This window comes from Malania oleifera, chromosome 3 (assembly GCF_029873635.1).
Source record: "Malania oleifera isolate guangnan ecotype guangnan chromosome 3, ASM2987363v1, whole genome shotgun sequence".
Taxonomy (NCBI): Eukaryota; Viridiplantae; Streptophyta; class Magnoliopsida; order Santalales; family Ximeniaceae; genus Malania; species Malania oleifera.
The window spans coordinates 6,122,602-6,144,217 of record NC_080419.1 but is presented as its reverse complement, the minus strand read 5'-3'; the positions used below and the strand labels follow the sequence as shown (position 1 = coordinate 6,144,217).

Here is a 21,616-nt window from a genome sequence, read left to right as displayed (position 1 = left end):
GGTTATTCTTATCTGTTGCCTTACCAAGCAAAAAAAGTTCAATAGAATTCATTTGTAATCATATTCATGGCATGCAGTTCTACTGGATTCCTAAATAAATTTAATAGAATTCAATGGAATTCTATTGAATCAAATTATATACAGTTTTGATCCCAAACAAATTGTTATATAGGAGAATTAAATAGGAAGTTCCTCATTTTAAGAGATGGTCCACCTGATGAATTTGATCATTAGGCTTATTCTTTGGAGAATTATTTTCAACAGTATGGTACAAACGAAGCACAAAAATTGCATTTGGCTAAATCTAAATTGAAGGGCATAGCTTGGATTTAGTTGATTCAACAAGAGATCTTTATAAAGAGAGATATGAAGGCATCAAAACATGAGAGAATGCAAAAAGATCTGCAATAAATTTGTCCCCCCCCCACCCCCACCTCCAACTACCAACAGCATGTTCAACTGCAACTTTACAATTTGAAACAAGGACACATGACTTTAGACAATTACAGTAGTCAATCCTATCATTTAATACCAGTGTAGATATGGAATGGATAGGGAACATCATTGTTGTACAGGAAAAAGGTTGATTTCAATAAGTACATCGAAGCTTGTTGCATGTTGTCTCACTGTAGTTGGTAATACAGTTCAAGTTGCCACTTGCATAGAGGAAGATACACAATTTAATCCTCCTGGAGCTACACTAAACCTTTAGTTTCAGGAGATTATTAGTGGCATTGTGTGAGACAAGTTTCATTGGGTAGGTTGGCAAAAGTGTTCACTTCTATTTCAACTTCTCTAATCAAGGTGGCCTTCTTCACGTCAGAAGGAGCCTAAGGTTGTATAGTTAATAGATATTTTTTGTGTAAAGATGAAAAGAAAACAGTTAATCACCATCTCCTGCATTGCAATTGAATGAAGTCTATGTGGTGTCCGCTGTATAGGCATTAGCTAGGTCATAGCAGAAAGTATGGGTAAAGAGCTACAGGCTTGGAGAGGTTCCAAGTTTAGAAAAAGGACAAAGGTATTGGGGATGCCATTTATTAAGCAGTTTTATGGTTAATTTGGAGAAAGAAATGCCACAGCTTCCGAAAAATGAAATCTTCCTACAAGAGTTTGAGAGGGAAATGGTTTTCTGTCTTGTGTTTTTGGACAAGACCAGTTTTGAATAGTTGTCTTGCCTTCCCATTATAGGTTTTGCAGACAGTTTTTTGTGGTGTCTCATATTCAGCAACTAGTTTTCTCCATACTTCAGCAACCCCCATTGGAGTTCTTAAGTAATACATTCACTTCCACTCACTATAAAAGTCCACAAGTTAAGTGTCACTTGTTCTCTATTTAAAAATATGTTCAAGGGTCAACTTTTAATATCATCCTGGACAGTATTCTAATCAAATTCATGGCAATGGCAGAAAAAGACGATTAAAAAACTTCACAAGTGATCAATGCTGAGATTGAAGTCCCAACAAACTTAGATGAAGATGAAAATGTCGGTAAAAAGGACTGTCTAGTTCTTTGACCTGTACTTTCTTCCACAACGTCAAGAGAAATGAAGGTTGGAGAACCAACATTTTGCAAAATCAAGTGATTTGTCAAAAATAGCTTTGGTGGTGATTCCAATAATTCTTAGGAATACTTTGATAGCATGTATGACACACTACCTCAAGTTCATAAAACTTCAGATTAGAATCTACCTCAGGTTCATGTCGCCAAGCTTGATACGAAAAGTTTGGGGTGGTGCGCTCCATCATATTTTGCCATGTCATCTCCCCAACCTTCCCTTCAATAAGACGCCATAGGTGCTCTAAATCATTCGCTGCGACAAGATCCTGCTCTCTCTCTGCAGTTCCACTGCTGGGGCTGGAAAGCATGGAAAGGGTAGGGAGAAATTATTAATGCAAAAGTTTAACACAAAGAATATGAAAAAAAGAATCTAATCCAGCATTGAAAATTCAACCAAGCAATAAATAAATGTAAGCCAATGATTGTGACGTAATTCTGCATGCATCTGAGAAAGCCATTTGTTCTGTGTCGTGTAACTTGTTAAAAGTACTAAGCCTTTAAGCCTGTAACAGAAGCAGGTAACAGAAGAACCAAGCTGAACCAACCGGGTCAGTTTGGTTCTTTTTAGAATGTGGTCATGTTTCATGTTCAGAGTCTGAAGGGCAGCTTAGGCGCAACAGTAAGGTTGTCACCATGTGACCTGGAGGTCACGGGTTCGAGGCGTGGAAAGAGCCTCTTACAAAAATGTAAGGTAAGGCTGCGTACTATAGACCCATTGTGATCCGCCCCTTCCCCGGACCCCGCATACGAGGGAGATTTGTGCACCGGGCTGCCTTTTTTCATGTCCAGAGTCTCCATAACTGTGTGGTTCTCGATTCTACTAGAAAATGGAACAGAACTAATAAAACGACACAAACTGAACCATTAAAAGAACTGAATTGAAACAAGCTAAGTTAGACTCAAATCTATGCAACTTGGGTTGTCCCAACTAAATGGAATCAAAAGTTTAAAATAAAATTGCACTTTTCAGAACTGTCAAGCTGAGACTTGAATGCTAGACTTGAGCGTTAAGTTTCAATGGAATACCAATTAACCAAATATGCTTTGAAGTATCAATAATAATAATAATAATAATATACCACGTAAGTAAATTTAAAACTAATAGAATGGCAAAATCACAATATAATTGATATTTCTTAACCTAATGGATTCAAAACATCATCATCATAATAATACACCACGTAAGTAAATTTAAAACTAATAGAATGAAAAAATTACAATATAATTGAGATTTCTTAACCTAACAGATTCAAAACATCATCATCACCATGAAGGTCAAGTTCTCAAGCTCTCCATGAAGACTTGAAGTTGGATGCTTCGTCTTGCTTTTTCTCTTCTGTTTTAGCTGTGAGCATGTGATCTCAACTTTGAATTTGAAACTTCAAATTTTTCTTAGTTATGTTTAGTTAAATTTTGCTGGATTACTGCAATTTTGCATTGGAATGATTTGGGTTTCCAACTTCACAAACTTGGAATCTTTCAACATAGAGTTTGGAACTTAGAATGTTTTGGATTATATTAATTTTCGTTAGATTGATGGATGAATGAACTAAACATGCTCAATTCGGTCAATTTTGCACTGGAATTTTTGAGTTTCCAACTTTGCAAACTTGGAATCTTTTAACATAGAGTTTGGAACTTAGAATTTTTTGGACTATGTTAATTTTCGTTAGATTGATGGATGAATGAACTAAAAATGTTCAATTTAGTCAAATTAAGCAACAAGTATGTATTTTGTTGTTTTTACTTCAAAATGGAGTGCTTTGAGCTTACAATCCACGGTTTTAATAATAATTTAGTTAAATTTAAAGTTGAATTCTTAAAGAACATCTCAAATTTATTTCTATTATTACTTCTTTAGGCCACATTTTGAGCCTACAGTTATACACAATACAAAATTTTGTTCACCTAAATTTCAATTGGTTTGGGGTTTGATGTAAGGATGATTTGAGTAAATCCCGGTTCCAATTTTTTCTAATCAAAGTAGGTTGCTTCAGCAAACCAAACCATTTAAAGACCTAGTTAAAAGCTTGTCATTTCCTTCTCTTCAATAACTTCTTTTGCGCTCCCGTTACCTCCCTCTTCCTCTTCTCTTAAATAAGGAAACAAAATAATGCACTCACATGCATCAACAAATTCTACAATTATCTACACATGGTAATTTTCCCAAAAAAAAAAATTTAAAGAATCCTGATTTATGCATCTCAAACGATGGCATGGAGACAACCAGATTGGAATTAGCAACCAATCCAAGAAAATGGCAGACATAAATAAAACCCATGGCATTGCCACTTCATCTACAAGGAATGGCACAATAGGCACTGAAACAAATAACTTTAAAGGGATCTTCAGCCGGTTCAGCAACATATCTCACAAGCCCAGGAAGCAACATGAACAACAATCATCAGCTCATCTCAACTCTCCATATATATATATATATATATATATATATTATTTTGGATATAAAAGAAACATGTTAAGAGAGAAAGAAAGTACAATCACAATGGTAACAAGAAGTTCCAAAACAAAACAAATCAAATACTAACAAAAATGCCTCACATTGGCAAATTTATGTGCCAGTAATGGCTAATATACATGTATATACCCAGGATCTAAAAAGTTATATAGCACCGCAACTGAATGCCAGTCATCCCGATAATATATAATGCACACTCGCATGTTCCAACAAACCTTTATTTGAAGAGCCTAAATTCCATTGTCAGCCAGATGCCTAATTTGTTTGGTGGTGTTCTTATTCCAAAGCCTTTGAAAATCTTATGTCGCAGGATCTAAAAATAAGTACGGAGGCTAAATATGTACTCCACATGGCACACATCTTTCAAACCAAAACTAAAGCAAAAATAAAAGCAAATTTTAGGAGCACTACTTTTGTATAAAAAGATTTATGTCAAAGATTCTAGACACATTACAATCTAAAATCCATGGTTGTCAAGATCTGAATTGTGAATCAAAATTGAAACTTTGTGACTCGAGAATTGACAAATGAGTCAAATTATAAGATAATTTAACACATAAAAAACATTGTGATTTACACTATCTATCTAAAACAAGCAAATGCATTTAAGAAAAACAAAACTAAATGATTATGTGCCTTAAGACGCAACATGCGCGCACACAAGAAAAGTATATTATTTCTTAAAATTTTCATTACAGAAGAAAAAGAAAAATAGCCCATATCTAAATATCAAGACTTCAAAAAATCTTCACATGCAAACAGTTCAAGCTTCCAAGTAATGTTTTCTTGAGGCAAATTAAAAAAATAAAAAAATAAAAAAAGCAAGATCGGGATTCTCAAATTCATTAGAAAAAGTTTCAAAACACTAAATATTTCAAACAATTCAAATGATAGAAAAGAGTTGATGAATTCTATTTATTTTAATTCTAGAAGCCTTGGAAAAGGTTTTAAGGCGTTAAAAATTGGTGTAGTTGCATTTCACCGACACTATGTTCAAACTACAACTAAGACAACTGCTTTTGGAATCGTGAATTGTAAAATTAGAAGCAAGAATCAAATGATTCACTGTACGTCAATTCACATACTAGATTTGAATCATTAGGATAATGAATTGAACTGAATTGTACATTCAAATCGAGAGTCCTATGAATTTGACAACTACCAAAATCATGCATACTTCAATATAATCTATTATTCTAATACTAGGAACACTTTGAGTGCAATTGAAATATAAAAATTTTCCCAAAAGACAAGAAAAAGGGGAAAGAAGTCTTCTTCTTAGGTTTTTCTCCAATAATAATGGATATGTTAGAAATTTTTGTAATGGTGGTAAATTGAAGTTCTCAAATAAAGAAAAGGTAACATTTTGTACGACAGCGTGATGCAGAACAGCAATTTGGAATAACTGTTGAGGGAAATTGGAAGAGAAATTGCTAGGAGAAGGGACGAAGGAACAAAAGAGGAGCAGGAAGGAGATCCAGTGGACGGAAAAGACACGTTCACTTCAATTTTTTAATTCACAAAACTACCTTTTGCATGGCTTTCACACTCTATTTATAAAAAAGACTAAAGATTCAAGAAAATTACAAATAAAACCCTAAAGATACAAGAAACTACAAATAAACCCCTAAAACACACATATACTACAAACAAATCCCTAAAAATAACTAGTTTATTACTCCTAAATATATTGGTTTGAAATCCAATAAGTCCACAGTCCAATTCTCCTTAATCAGGCTCCAACGAGGATCCACTCATTGCCCTGCTTCTTGCTATATTTCAAATCTCCCCCAGCCACAAAAATTTTGGCCTCGAATTTTCAAATGTTGGAGGTTCAAAAACAAAGAAACAATGAACTTGGACTCTTCAAAAGCTAGTGCTCGAGCATTTTTTTTAAACCTAGACTAGTGACCAACTCAGTAAAAACTAAGTTGATTAAATAAACATGGAGGTCAAAGTGGTGATGTTAGCATAAAATTTGACATTACCATTTTATCATATGGTGTATGCGCGCATGTCCATACTTCATACTTCATATAAATAAATATTTTAAAAGATATTAGATTTAAGTGTATACTAATCTAATGTTTTACAACATACAAACATTTGTTAGTGTCATTCCATGTTAGTAAGTATCCAAATCTAACTATTTCCTCCTCATTTTACTAAAATACAAGCTTGGCATGGCAGTAGGCACCCTCCTCTCTGTGTTGGAGGTGCGGGGTTCAAGCTCTGCTGTCCTAAACATTGGCCTGTTCAACTAATTGGCCCAATTTAATCAATAAAGAAATAGTTCCTTTTTAAATTACTTGGCCAAGTCAGAATAAGAAGCACGCATCCCAGCCCAATTCTCTTCATGGCTTCATCCCCAAACGCTGCCCTAGCTGCCTCTATGATCGTCTCTGCACCATCCGGAACCCTAGCTTCCATCTCGCTTTGATCAATTGAATTTGGCCAATTTTCCTTGGCCCCAAGTTCAATCAGCTCCATCGCATCTCTATATTGACGACACAGCCCTTGTCCCCAGCGTTCAATCCTAGATTTTCAGATTGAACATGATTACATCAGCCAACACCTTCACAATTCTTGCCTTTCACCACCATCTAACTCCATGATCTGTGTTGTGAAGTGTTGAATGCTTCTATACACCCAATTTCCTCATGAAAACCCTAGAATATCTCACGAAAGACACTCGTGAAGCTTCGCCACCCATCACCATTTCCACCCCGAGGAATGAAAACTGAGAAGGCCTTCCCTTTCCACCCCAACCCAAACTAAAAATACTTACCCACCTTCGTCCATCTAATTGACATCCAGAGCTTCATGATACCCATTCGAACAGATCTAAAGCCCCTTTGCAAATGAGTCAAATGACTGAAAGCAAACAAACCTTCAGCAAACCAAACCACAGCCTTTTTGGAAAATCTAACCCACCTATTTCAGGAGACATTATATCGACCACAAGCAAGCAGAGGTGCTCCCCCACCTTGTCTATTTGCAGATCGAAGGATTTTACTTCAATCTCAATCTATCGATTCAGCACCAGCTTCCACAAGAGAATCCCTTACTCCGAACACATGAGGGAGAGCGAAGGGCATTTCATATAATAGAGAAAGAGAGGGAGAGGGGGAGCGATCTTAAGCGAGCCATTCGCCTCCGCGACCTAGGTATCGACTTTCTTCATGATACTTTCCTAAATCTACTTTCCAAATTAAGATGGCACACTTGGCTAAAATAAGTAAGTGGAAATAAAATAAAATCAAACAAACCAAAATTCAGACATCCTAAATTAGGAATAGGACTTTTGAGACTAGCCCTCTTTACTTCGCAACTCTCTCAACCTCTGTCATTCTCTCCCGTCTTCAAAAGTTTATTGGTTAACAAAGGAGGATGCAGCAAGAAAAAGCAAAAATAAGCCACCCACTCTCAAGGGATCCCAACATATGTTAAGGGCCGAGAGTTCAAAGTGCGGTATAGCAGAAGGACCTAATCTTGATGCTCTCATAAGCTTTTTCAAAATCCAACTTAAATAAGACTCCACACTCCCCTCCTCCTCACATCCTCCATGCAATCAAAACAGCATCTAAAATTTGCATTTTGAATGACAACATTTATATATGTTTTGAAAGTGTAGGGGTTTTATTAGACAAAACATTGTAGAATTTATAAATTTGTTATAATATAAATGTTGACAAGTAACTCTTAATTCACAAATCTTATTTCTATTATTTTTCTCCTTGCTTAGTTATATATGTAGAGACGGAGAGCAATTAGGAAGGGCTACAGCCACTATACACAAAAGGATGCAAGAAAATGAGGCTTAAGTGGAACAATTGTTTTGCATTAGCTACTTCCCTTTGGTATTTAGACTCATTAGACAAATTGATATATGATTATGTGATGGACAACCACCAAGAACTTGGGTTCCACAGAAATTGATTGAATGTTACTTATCTAATTAGTACTTGTTTGAATTTGCATCTATCCATATTTTCTCTTTGTTTCTTTTAAAAAAAAAAACTAATGATGAGTCAATTCCACATATCTAGTTCCCACCTTGCTGGAAAATTCTCAACAACTAACAAAATCTAGATGTCCATGTGATTTTAATGATAATTCAAGTGCTCAATTTTTCTTAGATTGGTTGGATGACATGGAGAATTTTAATTCGATCAAAACTTCTTGGTTAGCAAAGCAATACTGGCAAATAATTGACAAGCCAAAAATTATCTTGGAGAACCCGCTCATTACCTTGCGGTCTGAAATAAGATATATTTTAATGGAGAAAGATGCCCCACATTCTTGCAAGGAGCAATTAGTAGGAGCACTTAGTGGACCAAATTGTGTGGTCTTAGGCAACTTTCTTATAGCAACATCAATTATTACCTTAAATTTAGAGAACTAATGTATCAATGTGCTCTTAGTGAGGAACCTAGAGCAATGATCATGTTCCAAACATGGATGAGCAATGAAATTAGAAAGCATATTATTTTGAAAAATAGATCTCAGAAAATGAATTTGGTTTTATGCCTAGGAGGTCTACCACAGAAGCTATTTATCTTTTAAGAAGATTAATGGAAAAGCTTAGGAAAAAGAAAAGGGACTTGCATATGATATTTATTGACCTTGAGAAAGCAAATGATAGGATACCTAGGGAAGTTCTATGGTGGGTTTTAGAAAAAAAGGGTGTATGTTGCAGGTATACCGATGTCATTAAGGATATGTACAATGGAGTAATGACTAGTGTAAGGACTATAGATGGAGAAACTAGAGAATTTCCAATTACCATAGGTGTACATCAAGGATCTGCTTTGAGTCCTTATCTTTTTGCTTTAATGATGGACCAATTGACTAAGAGTATTCAAAAGAAGGTCCCACGGTGTATGTTGTTTGCAGATGATATTGTATTAATTGACGAAACTAGGGACGGAGTAGAGGCTGAATTAGAATTATGGAGAGAAACTTTGGAATCTAGAGGCTTTAGGATAAGTAGAAACAAAATAGAATATATGAAATGTAATTTTAGTAATGATAGGAGGAATATTGTAGACAAAGTTAAACTTGAAGATGAAGAAATAAATAGCACTTGTAGATTTCAATACCTTGGACCTATTATGCAAGTTGAAGGAGAAATTGAAGATAATGTAATGCATAGAGTTAAAGCAGGTTGGGTAAAATGGAGAAGTGCTTTAAGTGTGCTATGCGATCGTAAAATACCTTTAAAATTGAAAAGGGAGTTTTATAGGACAGTTATAAGACCAGCTATGCTATATGGATCGGAATGTTGGGCGACAAAGAAACATAATATCCAAAAAGTAAAAGTTGCTGAAATGAGAATGCTTATATGGATGAGTGGTATAACATTGAAAGATAAATTAAGGAATGAACATATTTGTGGTAAGTTAGGTATAACTCCTATGGTAGATAAGATAAGGGAGAGACGACTCAGATGGTATGAACACTTGCAACGTAGGCCTTATAGTGCACCTATGAGAAAGAGTGACTTAATTACTATGGGGGGTAGTAGAAGGGGTAGGGGTAGACCTAAAATAACTTGGGAGGAAATAGTGAGTAAGGATTTAATATCCTTGAATCTATCAAAAGAAATGATTCATGATCACATAAATTGGCGGAAAAGGATTCATATAGCCGACCCCACTTAGTGGGTCTAAGGCTTGGCTTTTTTTTTTTTTTTTTTTTTTTTTTGTACATTATTTTGAAAAATCAAAAACTCCTATACACCCCACCACACTATTTGAGGCATGGCTTTAGAAGCTAAGAGATCTCTTCATCTATCCCCCAATAACACCACTTCTAAAGTTGACTTTCATTAGACTACATCAATTTCTAAGTTGTCAAGAGGTAGTCATCTCCCTACCTCAGATGTTCAAGAGAATACCCAAATTGTTGAGGATAAACAATCAAATACTAGAAGTGCACAAGAAAATTGTTGCATAATTGAGTCTTACAACTACATAAATGATTTGCATATTATTATTGCACAATTTTTTGAGTCTTCTTTCAACTCATATTCTTATTGAAGTAGGGCCTTCCGCGTGTCTTTAGAAACCTTAAATATTATTGCTTCCAGAAATGGACCTCAATTTGTCACCAAACTTGGATGTTGAGACTTGCAATGAACTTGAAAATGAGTTGCCAACTACTAGGACAAATGCGTTTGCCAATGACTACTCTTCAACCTCAATTGTCCATTTCTAACCCAAAGAATGAGCGACAATTTATTGTTTCAAAGTCTGTTGAAAATTCTTTAATCATGGAGCCTACTGTTGAAAATCCATTTGAGATGATTTCTCCTTTACTCAGTAAATATGTGCCTCCACCGGTCGCATCTTCTCCCTCCACATCTTCTGTAACTAAATCTAGTGAAGCAGTTTCCATCCTTATAGAATATGGACCAAATGCATATTTTCTTTAGCTGCCAAAAAAATTTGGATACTAGATTGATCTCTTGTTTGGAGGACTTGTCATTTTAGTAGAGGACATTGCAGCATTCTTTTCTATTTGCAATTGGTACATTTTCAGAAACTCTTCAATGATTGATGATGCAATGCAGTTCGTGCCACCTCTTGCTTTGCCTACATCTTCAACTTTGTTCCCACTCATGACTCATGGAGTTAAACCTACTACAACATTTTAGAACTCGAGATCGACTTTTCTCTAACAAAGTGAGTTTGATGGAGAACCACGAATATAGAGCATTAGGATTTTATACTATAGCTAGGATACTTTTTAGTTTGGGAAAAATTTTATTTTATAATTTAGGGTTACTTGTGTATTTTAAGTACATTGGGGTTATGTTTGTAATTACATCTTTTACTTGGGGTTATTTTGTAATATAAGTTTTAGTTGTAACACTAGGTGTAAAAGCACTTCATTTGTTATGTATGAAACAATATATCAAATTCCCAGTTCTCTCTGTCTCTCCCTTCTTCTTCTTCCTCCTCCTTTCTTCTTCTTCCTTCTTCTTCCCTTCTCCATCTGTTCTTTCTCTGTTCTGTTCTATTCTCAACTCTGTCATCAATTCTCTGTTCTGTCCAGCAACCTCTTTTCTTCTCTGTTCTTCTCTTTTGTCCTTCTCCTCCTATTCTTCTCTTCTTCACTCTATATCTCTCCCCTAATTCTCTCCATCTCTCTCTTTGTTTCTAATTTTCTATTCCTTTCCTACATCATTATGCAATGAAATGTGTGACAGAATGCAGAATTAGATACTTCTATGGTCTTTCTGTCTCACATTTGAGTCTTTATGCATTACGGCATTCATGAAATCGTTTATTTGTTACACAGTACCTCGTTGTGCCTGTTATATACCTATATATCCCATAAAGGGTATGACACACAATTTGATAATATGCTAAGGAGTCATATGGCTCCATTTACAGAAGTAAACAGTAAAAAATATATATGTACAAGATTACAATAAGATTCACTTAGGGTTAAGGAGGACTGGTCCAAGCAGCCATGGTCATTCCGAGCCCTAGACTAGCCAGCCTGTGAGACCACGCTTGGCTTTACATGAAAGTCTGAAGCAGTCCAACTCCTTAACCCAAGTTTGGGGAAATTGAGCTCAGAGGAGAGGCCTTGGGTTAAAGATTGAGTTTTAACTGAGGGGCAAAGGGTATCACGCCTTTAGTCACAAATTTACCACCCTTCATTTCATGCAAATTACAGGCCTTTAGCATTCACATTTCGTCTAAAATCTACCTTTCTCAATGAACTCCATCAAGACCATTATTCTCTAGACCAATCTTACAAAGTTCCATTGTATGACCAGGCCAGAATTTTGAGTAACTATACAGTCAGGCAATACAATCCCCAGTTTAATTCCGAAACGGAACACATGATCTGGTCCCCACCGACAATCCTGAGGCTCGGTTATAACTAAAAGAGTTATCCTTCTCCCATAATTGAGACCTGGTTCAACTATCAAAGAAGTAACGAGGTTTTTGAAATGACAGAAAAAAGCATACTAGCGCATAAATGAATCTGCAAGCAAGAGATTCGCATAAATTCAACAACAAACCCTACAAAATCCTAGCGCAGAAACGCTAGAAAACGCGCGAAAACAATTCCAAAAAAAAACTCACCTGATGTCACTGCCACTTCCTTCCGCCGACGCGTCCGTCGCCGACGACTCTGGGCTCGCACCGGGCGACTGCTTCACCTTTTCTCTGCAATTGAACCAAAGCCTGCGGCCAACGGAGAACACCGATAAGGCCGTGAACGCAAACCAAAGGCGGCGAGCGCCGAGCCCCGGCGGGAGCGTCCAGAGGAATCTGATCCTGCTGCGGAGGCCAAGGTACAGCAGACCGGTCCATCGAGGGCGCCAGGACCATCCGATGAACAGGCCAATCATCACGGCGAGCCAAATGGGGACTGCACAGAGCAAAATGTCGACGAATGTTTCCACCACCGTTGGCTTCTTCAAGAAATCCATCAGATCGAAGAAGCTGTCCTCCATTCCGGCGTTCTGAAATGGAAGAAACCCTAGAATACGAACCTCAAGGGATCGAGCTACATGGATCTCTGGTCATCGCAGGAAGAAAGAGAACGATGCTGAGAGAGAGAGAGAGAGAGAGAGAGGGAGCAGAGAATGTGAGATGACACCAGATTGGAGAGAGAAGTTTTTTACGCGAATCTTTTGTAGCGCGTGAGGATGACATGCAGTTCCTGGAGCCTGGAGGGAAGCACGCGGGGCGAATGCGCATGGCCCAATGACGACGATTGGAAGTTGTGAGGCACGCGTTTAGAAGTGCGTGGTTAAAAGAAGCCGACAGTTTGCTGATGGATAAAGGAAAAATAACGCACACATAAATTTTTCACAGTTAAATTTAAATTTTGTTAAATTAAAATATATTTTTATATAATATTTTGTTCAAGTTCAACACAAATCAAATTTATTATCTTTCCAAATGTGGGAGAAGGTTTGATAAAAAAAGTAAGAATCTCTTGAAATTTTAAAATTTTTAGAAAAATTTTCTAAGAATTTTATAAATTCTATAAATTGTTTCTAAAATTTATCAAAAAACATACACTTTTTTTATATTTAGCAAATAAATATTTTTTTCATGAATATAAATATATCAAAAATCAAAATTAAAGAAACAATTGGCAAGCAAAAGGACATAAGCATCGTAAATAGCATGAGTAAATTGAAAGCAGTTCTTCTCGGATTTAAGGGATAACTAAGAATCCGTTGGGGGGACTGGCTATTACGTCTGTTTAACTGAACTAGTCAGGCTTAACAGACAACCCTTAAGCAATCTTGAGAATATATTAAATAAACTAGCAGTTTTTCTGATGCACCAGATCAAACAAAGTTGCAAGTGCAGAGCATACTTAAAAATGATTAAACAAAATTCTTTTAATAAAACAAACTTTTATTATTAATAAGAAGGACTTACAGAAGTTGAGAGGGATGGGAGAAGAGAATAGTTGAGTAGAGCTCAAAGACTCAGGCTTTCTCTATGAGAAATTAAACCCTCAACTTGGTGCACCTAACAAATGAAGCAAAGCTTCTTATTTATAGGCAGACTAGCTCGGACTTAAAACAATTTGAAGTCCGGGGAAATAAGTGCGGGTGCTCTTTGAGCCCCATCGACCACTTAAAACACGGAATCCTTACAGGACAAACGAGCTGACGCAACAAAATAAAATACTTTAAATAAAGGTGACAACACATGGACGACTGCATTTGTGTGGGGAACCCACCACCTTTAAATAAAATATTGACTCTGAACAAAATAAATACAACCCTGGCCCCAAATGGTGGACAGGTGTAAAAACACTCAAACCTCACTCATAATTTACAATATAAAATGACAGGATGGCCTGTCGCAGATACCAAAGGGGTCTTTGTCTTGATAAATAGTCGAGGATGACAGGATGGCCTGTCGCAGATGTCAAAGAAGTCTTTGTCTTGATAAATAGTCGAGGATGATAAAAGACAAGATGGCCTGTCGCAGATGCCAAAGAAGTCTGTCTTTGTCTTGATAAATAGTCTACATCGAGGAAGTTTCCTCAAGGTCATTCATAAATTTATACCAAAATTCAATATCGGATCCTAGTAAATTGAAGTTTGGAGCGGGTGGCGAGTCGGATTCGGATCCAGAATCATCGGAAGCAAGTTGAGCAATCATCTTGAGTAATTTTGACTTTGTAGAAGATTTTGACTTTCTTGAAGAAAGAGAAACTGTAGACATGACATCGTCTTCTTCATCAATAACAATCTTCTTTTTCTGATCAAAGGGTTCTGGACAAGAGGATTTTGAAAGCCATGCATGAACTTTTCCTTCTGGCATAATAAATTTATCCCACCAACGAATTTTGAAGATTCTTTGTAAAGTTTTTGAATGTCCAAAAGAACTATCTGCTGGGGAAACAAGAACATAATCCCAGCAAAAAATCCAGGTAATCATGAAAAATGAGCAAAAGAAAAGGAGACTAGCAGTCTCTTTAAGACGGCCTTTTGAATAATCAAGAGGGAGCTTAAAATTTTTTCTGAATAACTCAAAATCATTTTGGATTTCTTTTGGGAAAATACCTGCTTCAGCTCCGAAGAAAGAGAACCAGGTGAGAAACCATTTTGGGAAGGTTTTCACAATCTTTTGATCAAAATGAATGAACCAGGAGTGAGTAAAATTTCTTACGTAAAAAACATAATACCAGGCTTTCTGGTAATCTTGATAATCATAAGTTTGAGGAATATAAACTCCTTTAAATTCTTTTGAAGTTCGAGGATGTTGTCCCCAAACACCGGGAGAAATAACTTTTATAATTTTTATTTTTGAAAAGTTAATCTTTGGTGGTTCTTGAAGATCATAAGTATGATCAATGATAACAGAATTTGTTTCAATAAGAATTAATTTGTAAAACTCTCTGTCTTTGATAATATCAGGAGTTTCAAAGTGACATCCTCTGAAGATATATTTTTTGATAACCTCAAATGGTTGAGAGGCTTCCCATTCGAGTTCAACTGGAAATAAATTTTCGTAAATATTTTAAGTAAAATATCCTTTTGAAGGACCTTTTGATGGAGAAGGTCGGGGAGAAACAGCCTTTCCTTCCATAATGTCTTTGAAGTTAGGGGTTTGAGGTTTTGATGATCTCTCCAGTGGGGAGAATCTGTTTGATAAAGCAATTTCTGGGGCTTTTGAAGAAGAGGTTTTTGAATAAAAGTCATTGGCGACTTGCCTTCTTGCCATTATTGCCCTGTAGAAATTCTCTTGTTAAAAAATTCGGTATTGAATTTGAGGTACCTTTAATAAATTTAATTTTGAAGTCAAAAACCGAAAGAATTGCTTGCCATCTTGCGAAAATCTGTTTTGAAATAAGATTTTTAACATCGTTTTCAATAATATTTTTGCACTAGCACAATCGATCCGAAGTAAAAATTCTTTATTGATTAAATCATCTTGAAATTTTTGAATGTATAAAACAATTGAAAACATTTCCTTTTTAATGGTGGAGTAATTGACTTGAGGTCCTAACCAGGCTCCCGAATGGAATCTTACTAAAGTTTCTTTTGATTCAACCTTTTGTTTTAAAATACCTCTGAATCCATCATTAGAGGCATTGGTTTCAACAATCATAAAAGCTTCAAGGTCAGGTAGGCTAAGGCATGGTAGAGTTTTAACCAAAGTTTTAACTTTAATAATAATTTGGGTACAATCTTCACTCCAGATTGGAGGATTTTTCTTAAGTCTTTTAAATAGTGGTTTGATTAAGATTCTAAGATTTGGAATGAAATCTGCAACGTAATTAAGGCATCCTAAGAACCTTTGCAACTGATTTTTATTGGTAATTTCATTTGGGAATTTATCAGCAAATTCTAAAAATCTTTGAATTGGGGTGATTTTGTTTTGTAATTTGATGTCCAAGAAATCTAATGTTTGTCTGGAATAACTTAATCTTTGGTTTAGAAACGACTAAACTGTTTTTCTTAACAATATTGTAAAATATGTTAAGATGTTTAAAATGTTGACTTATTGATTCAGAGTATACAAGGACGTCGTCAATGTATACAATTGTGAAATTTGTATATTTGTTAAAAATTTCATTCATAATATTTTGAAATTCTGATGGAGCATTCTTCAATCCAAAAGGCATAACATTCCATTCGTAATGTCCAAATGGTACCGTGAATGCTGTTTTGTATTTATCGGCTTCATCAATTTGAATTTGCCAAAATCGAGATTTCATATCGAATTTTGAATATATTGATGCAGTATTAAGTCTGTTGAGTAGATCTTTTTTATTAGGTATTGGATACCTAATCCATTGTAAGGCTTTGTTTAAAGGTTTATAATTAATAACAAGTCTTGGAGCACCTCTTTCTATTTCAGCTTGATTCTAAACATAGAAGGCTGCGCAACTCCAAGAGGATTTACTTCTTCTAATAAGTTTTTTGCTAAGTAATTCCTGTATTTCTTTTTTACAGTATTCGAGTAATTCTTTACTCATTTAAATAAGTCTAGCTTTTGTAGGTATTTTTTCATCATTAAATTCTTTTGTATAAGGTAGTTTAACAGAATGTCTCTTTCTATCCCAAAAAGCATTTGGTAAATCCGAACAGACATCTTTTTCAAGTTTTTCTTTGAACAAGTAAATTTGTTCTTTAATTTCTGGAGTTTGAATTTGTTCTTCTATTTTTCTATGATAAATTTCTCTTGATAAGGATTTAATATGCTTTTGTTTATTTTGAATAAGATTTATTTTACTTATTCCTAAATCTTTAAGCGTATTAATTTCTTTCTCGTGCATTTTGTCAATAAATTCAAACGTAATTTCTTGCTTACTGATTGAAGTAAAAATTCCTTTTTCATTTACTGTGAAGGGATATATCATCGTAAAGAAAGGTGTTCCAAGAATAATTTCTTGTTGCATATTTTTTACAAGTACAAAAGTGATTTTGAGACAAAGGTTGTCTTTACAAATATGAACATTAAAAATTTTGTATTGTATTTTAAGTGTAGAATTTGTTGCACTAAATAATTGTACTTTTGTTTTTTCGTAATAACAAGTAGGAATAAGTCTTTCTTGAATACAATTTAAATCTGCTCCTGTATCAAGTAGGGCACAACCTTTAAGGATAAAATCTTTATTAATGACAATCTTAACTTCTGAATACTATTTATGAATATTAACTTTTGATAAATAATGAAGAAATCCTTGGTTGATTTGAAAGTCATCTTCATCGTCTGAATTAATTTTCTCTTTTCCTTCGTTATTAATTTTTTCAACTTTTGAATTTAAAAGAAGCATTTCTTGTTTAAATTCTTCACTTTGTTCTTTTAGCTTTTTTATTTCTTCTTTTGTTTGATTAATTTCTCTTTGTAAATCTTGAATGGATAAATTTTCTTTTGGTAATTCTTTATCTCTAAATCTATTAAATATGTCTTCAAGATTAACCTTCATTAATTTTGGGAAGTTTATCCTTTTCTAAATTTCTTTTTAATTTTTGTAGATACTTATTTTTAATTTCTGGTTCTTGAATGTGTTCAATCATTTCAAGAATGATTTCATTTGACCCATAGGGTGTGGTTCAGGTGGTAGTGTGGGCTGCGGGAGTGCCTCTCATGAGGTCAGGTGTTCAAACCCTCTTGGACTCATTTCCACCCCTAAATTCCTGAATTTACCCTCCCTTTGAAGTTGTGGGGTCAACTTCAAGGGGCGCAGGATTAATCACGTGAACCGTAAAACGGACACGTGGATACCCGGTGCGTAATCCAAAAAAAAAAGAATGATTTCATTTGTTTTTGAAATAACGTTAACAAATTTTGAGTATTTATTACATAGACAAAATCCTAAATCTTCTTGATAGGATTCTTCTGAAGATGTATTTTGATTTGATGAATCAGAACTTGTATTAACTTCATTGATAAATTCTTTATCAGATAAGCTTGAGTAAGAAGTTTCAGAGTCTTCTGATTCACTATTAATGATTAAATTAAGCATTTTTCTTTTTAATTCTCTACTAATGTTAAGTTCTTTTATTTCTTGTTTGATCCTACAGTCTCTTGCATAATGTCCCTTTTTTCCACATTTGAAACAATTTTTTTGATTCTTAAATTTTTGAGGTTTTTCTTCTTTTCGAGGTTTTGAAGTATCTTCAGATCTCTTCTTCTTTTTCTTATAATATTTTCTATCGTAATTTTTATAATATTTTTTAGATAGTTTATATTTCTTATGAACCTTTTTAAGATGTTTTCTTGAAGGTGCTTGAATTTTCTCATACCCATATTGAGCACAAAAATCTCCAAGTTCACCTTTATTTCTTTTGAACTCAGATTTCATCTGGGATTGAATTTTGAGTTCATTACATAATTTAAGACCTTCATGATTAATTGTACAGACAATTTGACCATAAGTAATTGATTCATGATTTGTGCCTAAAGTTTCTTTAACGCGATCTCTTACTCTTTGAGCATAGAGTTTTGGCAATCCACTTATAAATTTTTCTTTCCAAAAACCAGATCTTCCATCCGGTCTACCCATAACTTTGGCAATAAATGTGTCTTTGTACCATTGAAAGTCTGATAATTTTGGACAAGTTAGGTTAAGTAGAATAACACTATTCTTTTCGTGTTGACTACTTTGTTCACCAATGAATTGTCTAAAGATTGACCAAATTAATGCTGCAACAGCATCACTTTCTTGCATAGGGATTCCATTTTCTTCCTTAACTTTCTTTGATTCGTAAATTTGTCTTTTTTCAAAGGGAGTGAGATAATGATCCCACCATTCTCTAAGGGTTCCAATAAAACCATGAGTAAGAAGAGAAACAATTTGTTCCTCACTGGCTTTGTTTGAATGTAGTCTATAGGCAGTTGCTGCCATAGCCATTTGATGTAAAAAGGAATGAAGTTGATGTTCAGTAAGACTATCAATTCTCCATTCATGGATTTCATTTCCTTGAAAGTTTCTTTGAGGAAGTAAGTCATTTGACTCTTCTGATAAAAGACTTGGCGGCGTAGGCTTCTTATAATAAGTTCTTTGACTTTGACTTTTCCAGTCTTTGATTTTGTTTATGTCAAAGGTTTATTCCGTAAAGTTGGACTCAAGTGCATTAATAGCTTCTTCTTTGGTTATTGTATTGATTTTAAGATTGGAGGTTTGACTAACTAATTCATCAATTCTTTTGATGAGTAGTTCATTTTGTTTGTCGAAGTTAAAATTTTTAAGATTATGATCAACTATATTGAATTCAATTGGTTCTTCTAGTCTTTCTTTTGATTTACTTGATTCACCTTTTTCATAAGTACTGCTAACCTTTATCTCAGTAAGGTTTTCAAGTTGTTCCTCAATCCTTGTTGATTGAGTAGCTATTGATCTTAGCATTTGATTTGTGTAATTATTTTGACTAATTATTTGATCAATTTCTCCTTTACCTTTTGATTCTTTATAAGGTGAGGCTAAAATTTCGTTTCCTTTATAATTAAACTTGATTGAGTTTTCTGGAGGATGTACGGCTTTGATAAAGTAATTATCAGTGGTTTTCCAGTTCTTAACTGGATTTTGAATAACATTTATCGTTTGTCTATCTTTGACAAATTTGAAGAAAGGAATATCTTCTTTTGTTTGTTCCATCTTTTCAAACCATTCTTCTCTAATTTTTTCTCTTTCTACTTGGTTATATTTTTTGAGAAATGATTTTCTGTTTTTTGCATTAAATTCATGATAATAATCTTTCTCAATTATTTCTATATTTGGTTTAAATTCTTTATTAATAACCATAACATTTTTTCTTTCTTCGTAAAGATTTTCTCTTTGTTCTTCTGTTAAAATTTGTGACTCTGTTGGAGAACTTGATTCAGGTATTTCTTGATAATATCCTTGAGGTATTTCAGGACCAAAATCAACTCCTTTTAACTTAAGATTTGTTTGATTTGGTTCAACACAAGTGTAAAGACTTGAAATACTTTTTCTTCCTAGATCAATTGTCTGTCTAGAAGTCTGTCCTAAACTGTGGCTTCTTGTGAGTAAGGGTTGGAAATTGATTTTAACATTTCCTTCTTGATCTTGAATAATTTTTGTGGCAACTGTCTTTTGTGTTTCAGGAATAATTTAATGATCTGTTTCATTTAAGTTTGTGAATTCCCACTCCCCCCCAGCCTGACTCTCATTCCATAGAAATTTCTTGGGATGAGAGGCAAAGGATTTTCTATTACATAATTAGCTTGCTGATGGATAAAAGAAAAATAATGCACACATAAATTTTTCACAATTAAATTTAAATTTTGTTAAATTAAAATATATTTTTATATAATATTTTGTTCAAGTTCAACACAAATCAAATTTATTATCTTTCCAAATGTGGGAGAAGGTTTGATAAAAAAAAGTAAGAATCTCCTGAAATTTTAAAATTTTTAGAAACCTTTTCTAAGAATTTTATAAATTCTATAAATTGTTTCTAAAATTTATCAAAAAACATACACTTTTCTTTATATTTAGCAAATAAATATTTTTTTCATGAATATAAATATATCAAAAATCAAAATTAAAGAAACCAGTGGAATTTTTATTCTCTCAAAGAAGGTTCATATTTTTTTTGTTTTTGTCAAATCTAAAGAAGATTGATGTCTTCTACATTAAAATGAATTGGGTAAAATTTATCAAAACAAAAAAAATGTTAGGTACACAAGCGTATACACCTACTGCATACATCAGACTATTATGTATGTATTTTAATTGAATTATGTGGTTATAATTATTTTTTTATACATGATGAAATTATATTGAGAAGTAAGATCTTTCTTTTCATTTTATGATATTCTCGTCCACAGTGACAATACTATAAAAATGTAAAATATGAATATATTTAATTTAATTAGTTAAAGTAAAATAAATTTAATTATGACTAGTTATTTTAACCATTTGTAGATTTTTTAAAAAAGTACATAAAATGAACTAATTTAATTGGTCAAAAATGAATAAAGTATTTAATTGGTCCAAATTGAATAAAGTTATGGCAAATTATCAATGAGCTCATTCAACTTTAAATATTTGCCTATAAGTACTATTTGTGACATTTCTCAATAGGACCTCGGAAAAAAAAAAATAAAGAAGAAGAATTGAGAGAGAGAAAAGGCATACATCAATCTAGTCTTCACTCTTCAACACTGGAATTTAGAAACTTCAACAAATTTCATATTATACTTGTGCAATTTGTTCTTTACTCAAACATCTCATGTATAATCAAGCTTGCCATTATGAAAATTAGATATAAGCTTATCTTTCGACATAGCTAAATGTTTCATCTAGAAGATCCACACCGTCTCATTCAAGAATACACTCCTCAAACTCCACTTTCAAGGAGATCAAATCAAAGAAATTTCTTTATTCTTCATTGTAAAGATCCACATAGTTTTTACCAATTATTTTAAATCAAAATTTTTACAAAATTTACCTATCTTAATTTCAAGGCACAAATTTTCTTTTTGTTACGAATTTCTAGCACGCCCTATGGACAACTCTGCCTCTCATCTTTTTCTCTTTCACCACAAACTTTCAATTTCTTTTCATCCAATCCAATGGCTCCGACAAAGAATCAGGCCAACAAGA

At 34.0% G+C, this 21,616-nt stretch overlaps 1 protein-coding gene across 2 annotated transcripts in view; it reads right to left on the bottom strand.

Annotated features, from left to right (window-relative positions):
- Window positions 1–12,665, bottom strand: part of LOC131151374 (uncharacterized) — a 37,551-nt gene extending 24,886 nt beyond the window's left edge. The window contains exons 1-2 of one of the 2 annotated variants that reach the window (XM_058102619.1): window positions 12,142–12,665; window positions 1,692–1,857 (exon numbers count right to left, since the gene is read on the bottom strand). In XM_058102619.1, coding sequence (XP_057958602.1) covers window positions 1,692–1,857; window positions 12,142–12,515 — 540 coding nt within the window. In that variant the 5' untranslated portion in view covers window positions 12,516–12,665. The remainder of the gene's footprint in view (window positions 1–1,691; window positions 1,858–12,141) is intronic. The other variant, XM_058102620.1, reaches the window with a different exon arrangement.
- Between the last annotated feature and the right edge of the window lie 8,951 nt (window positions 12,666–21,616).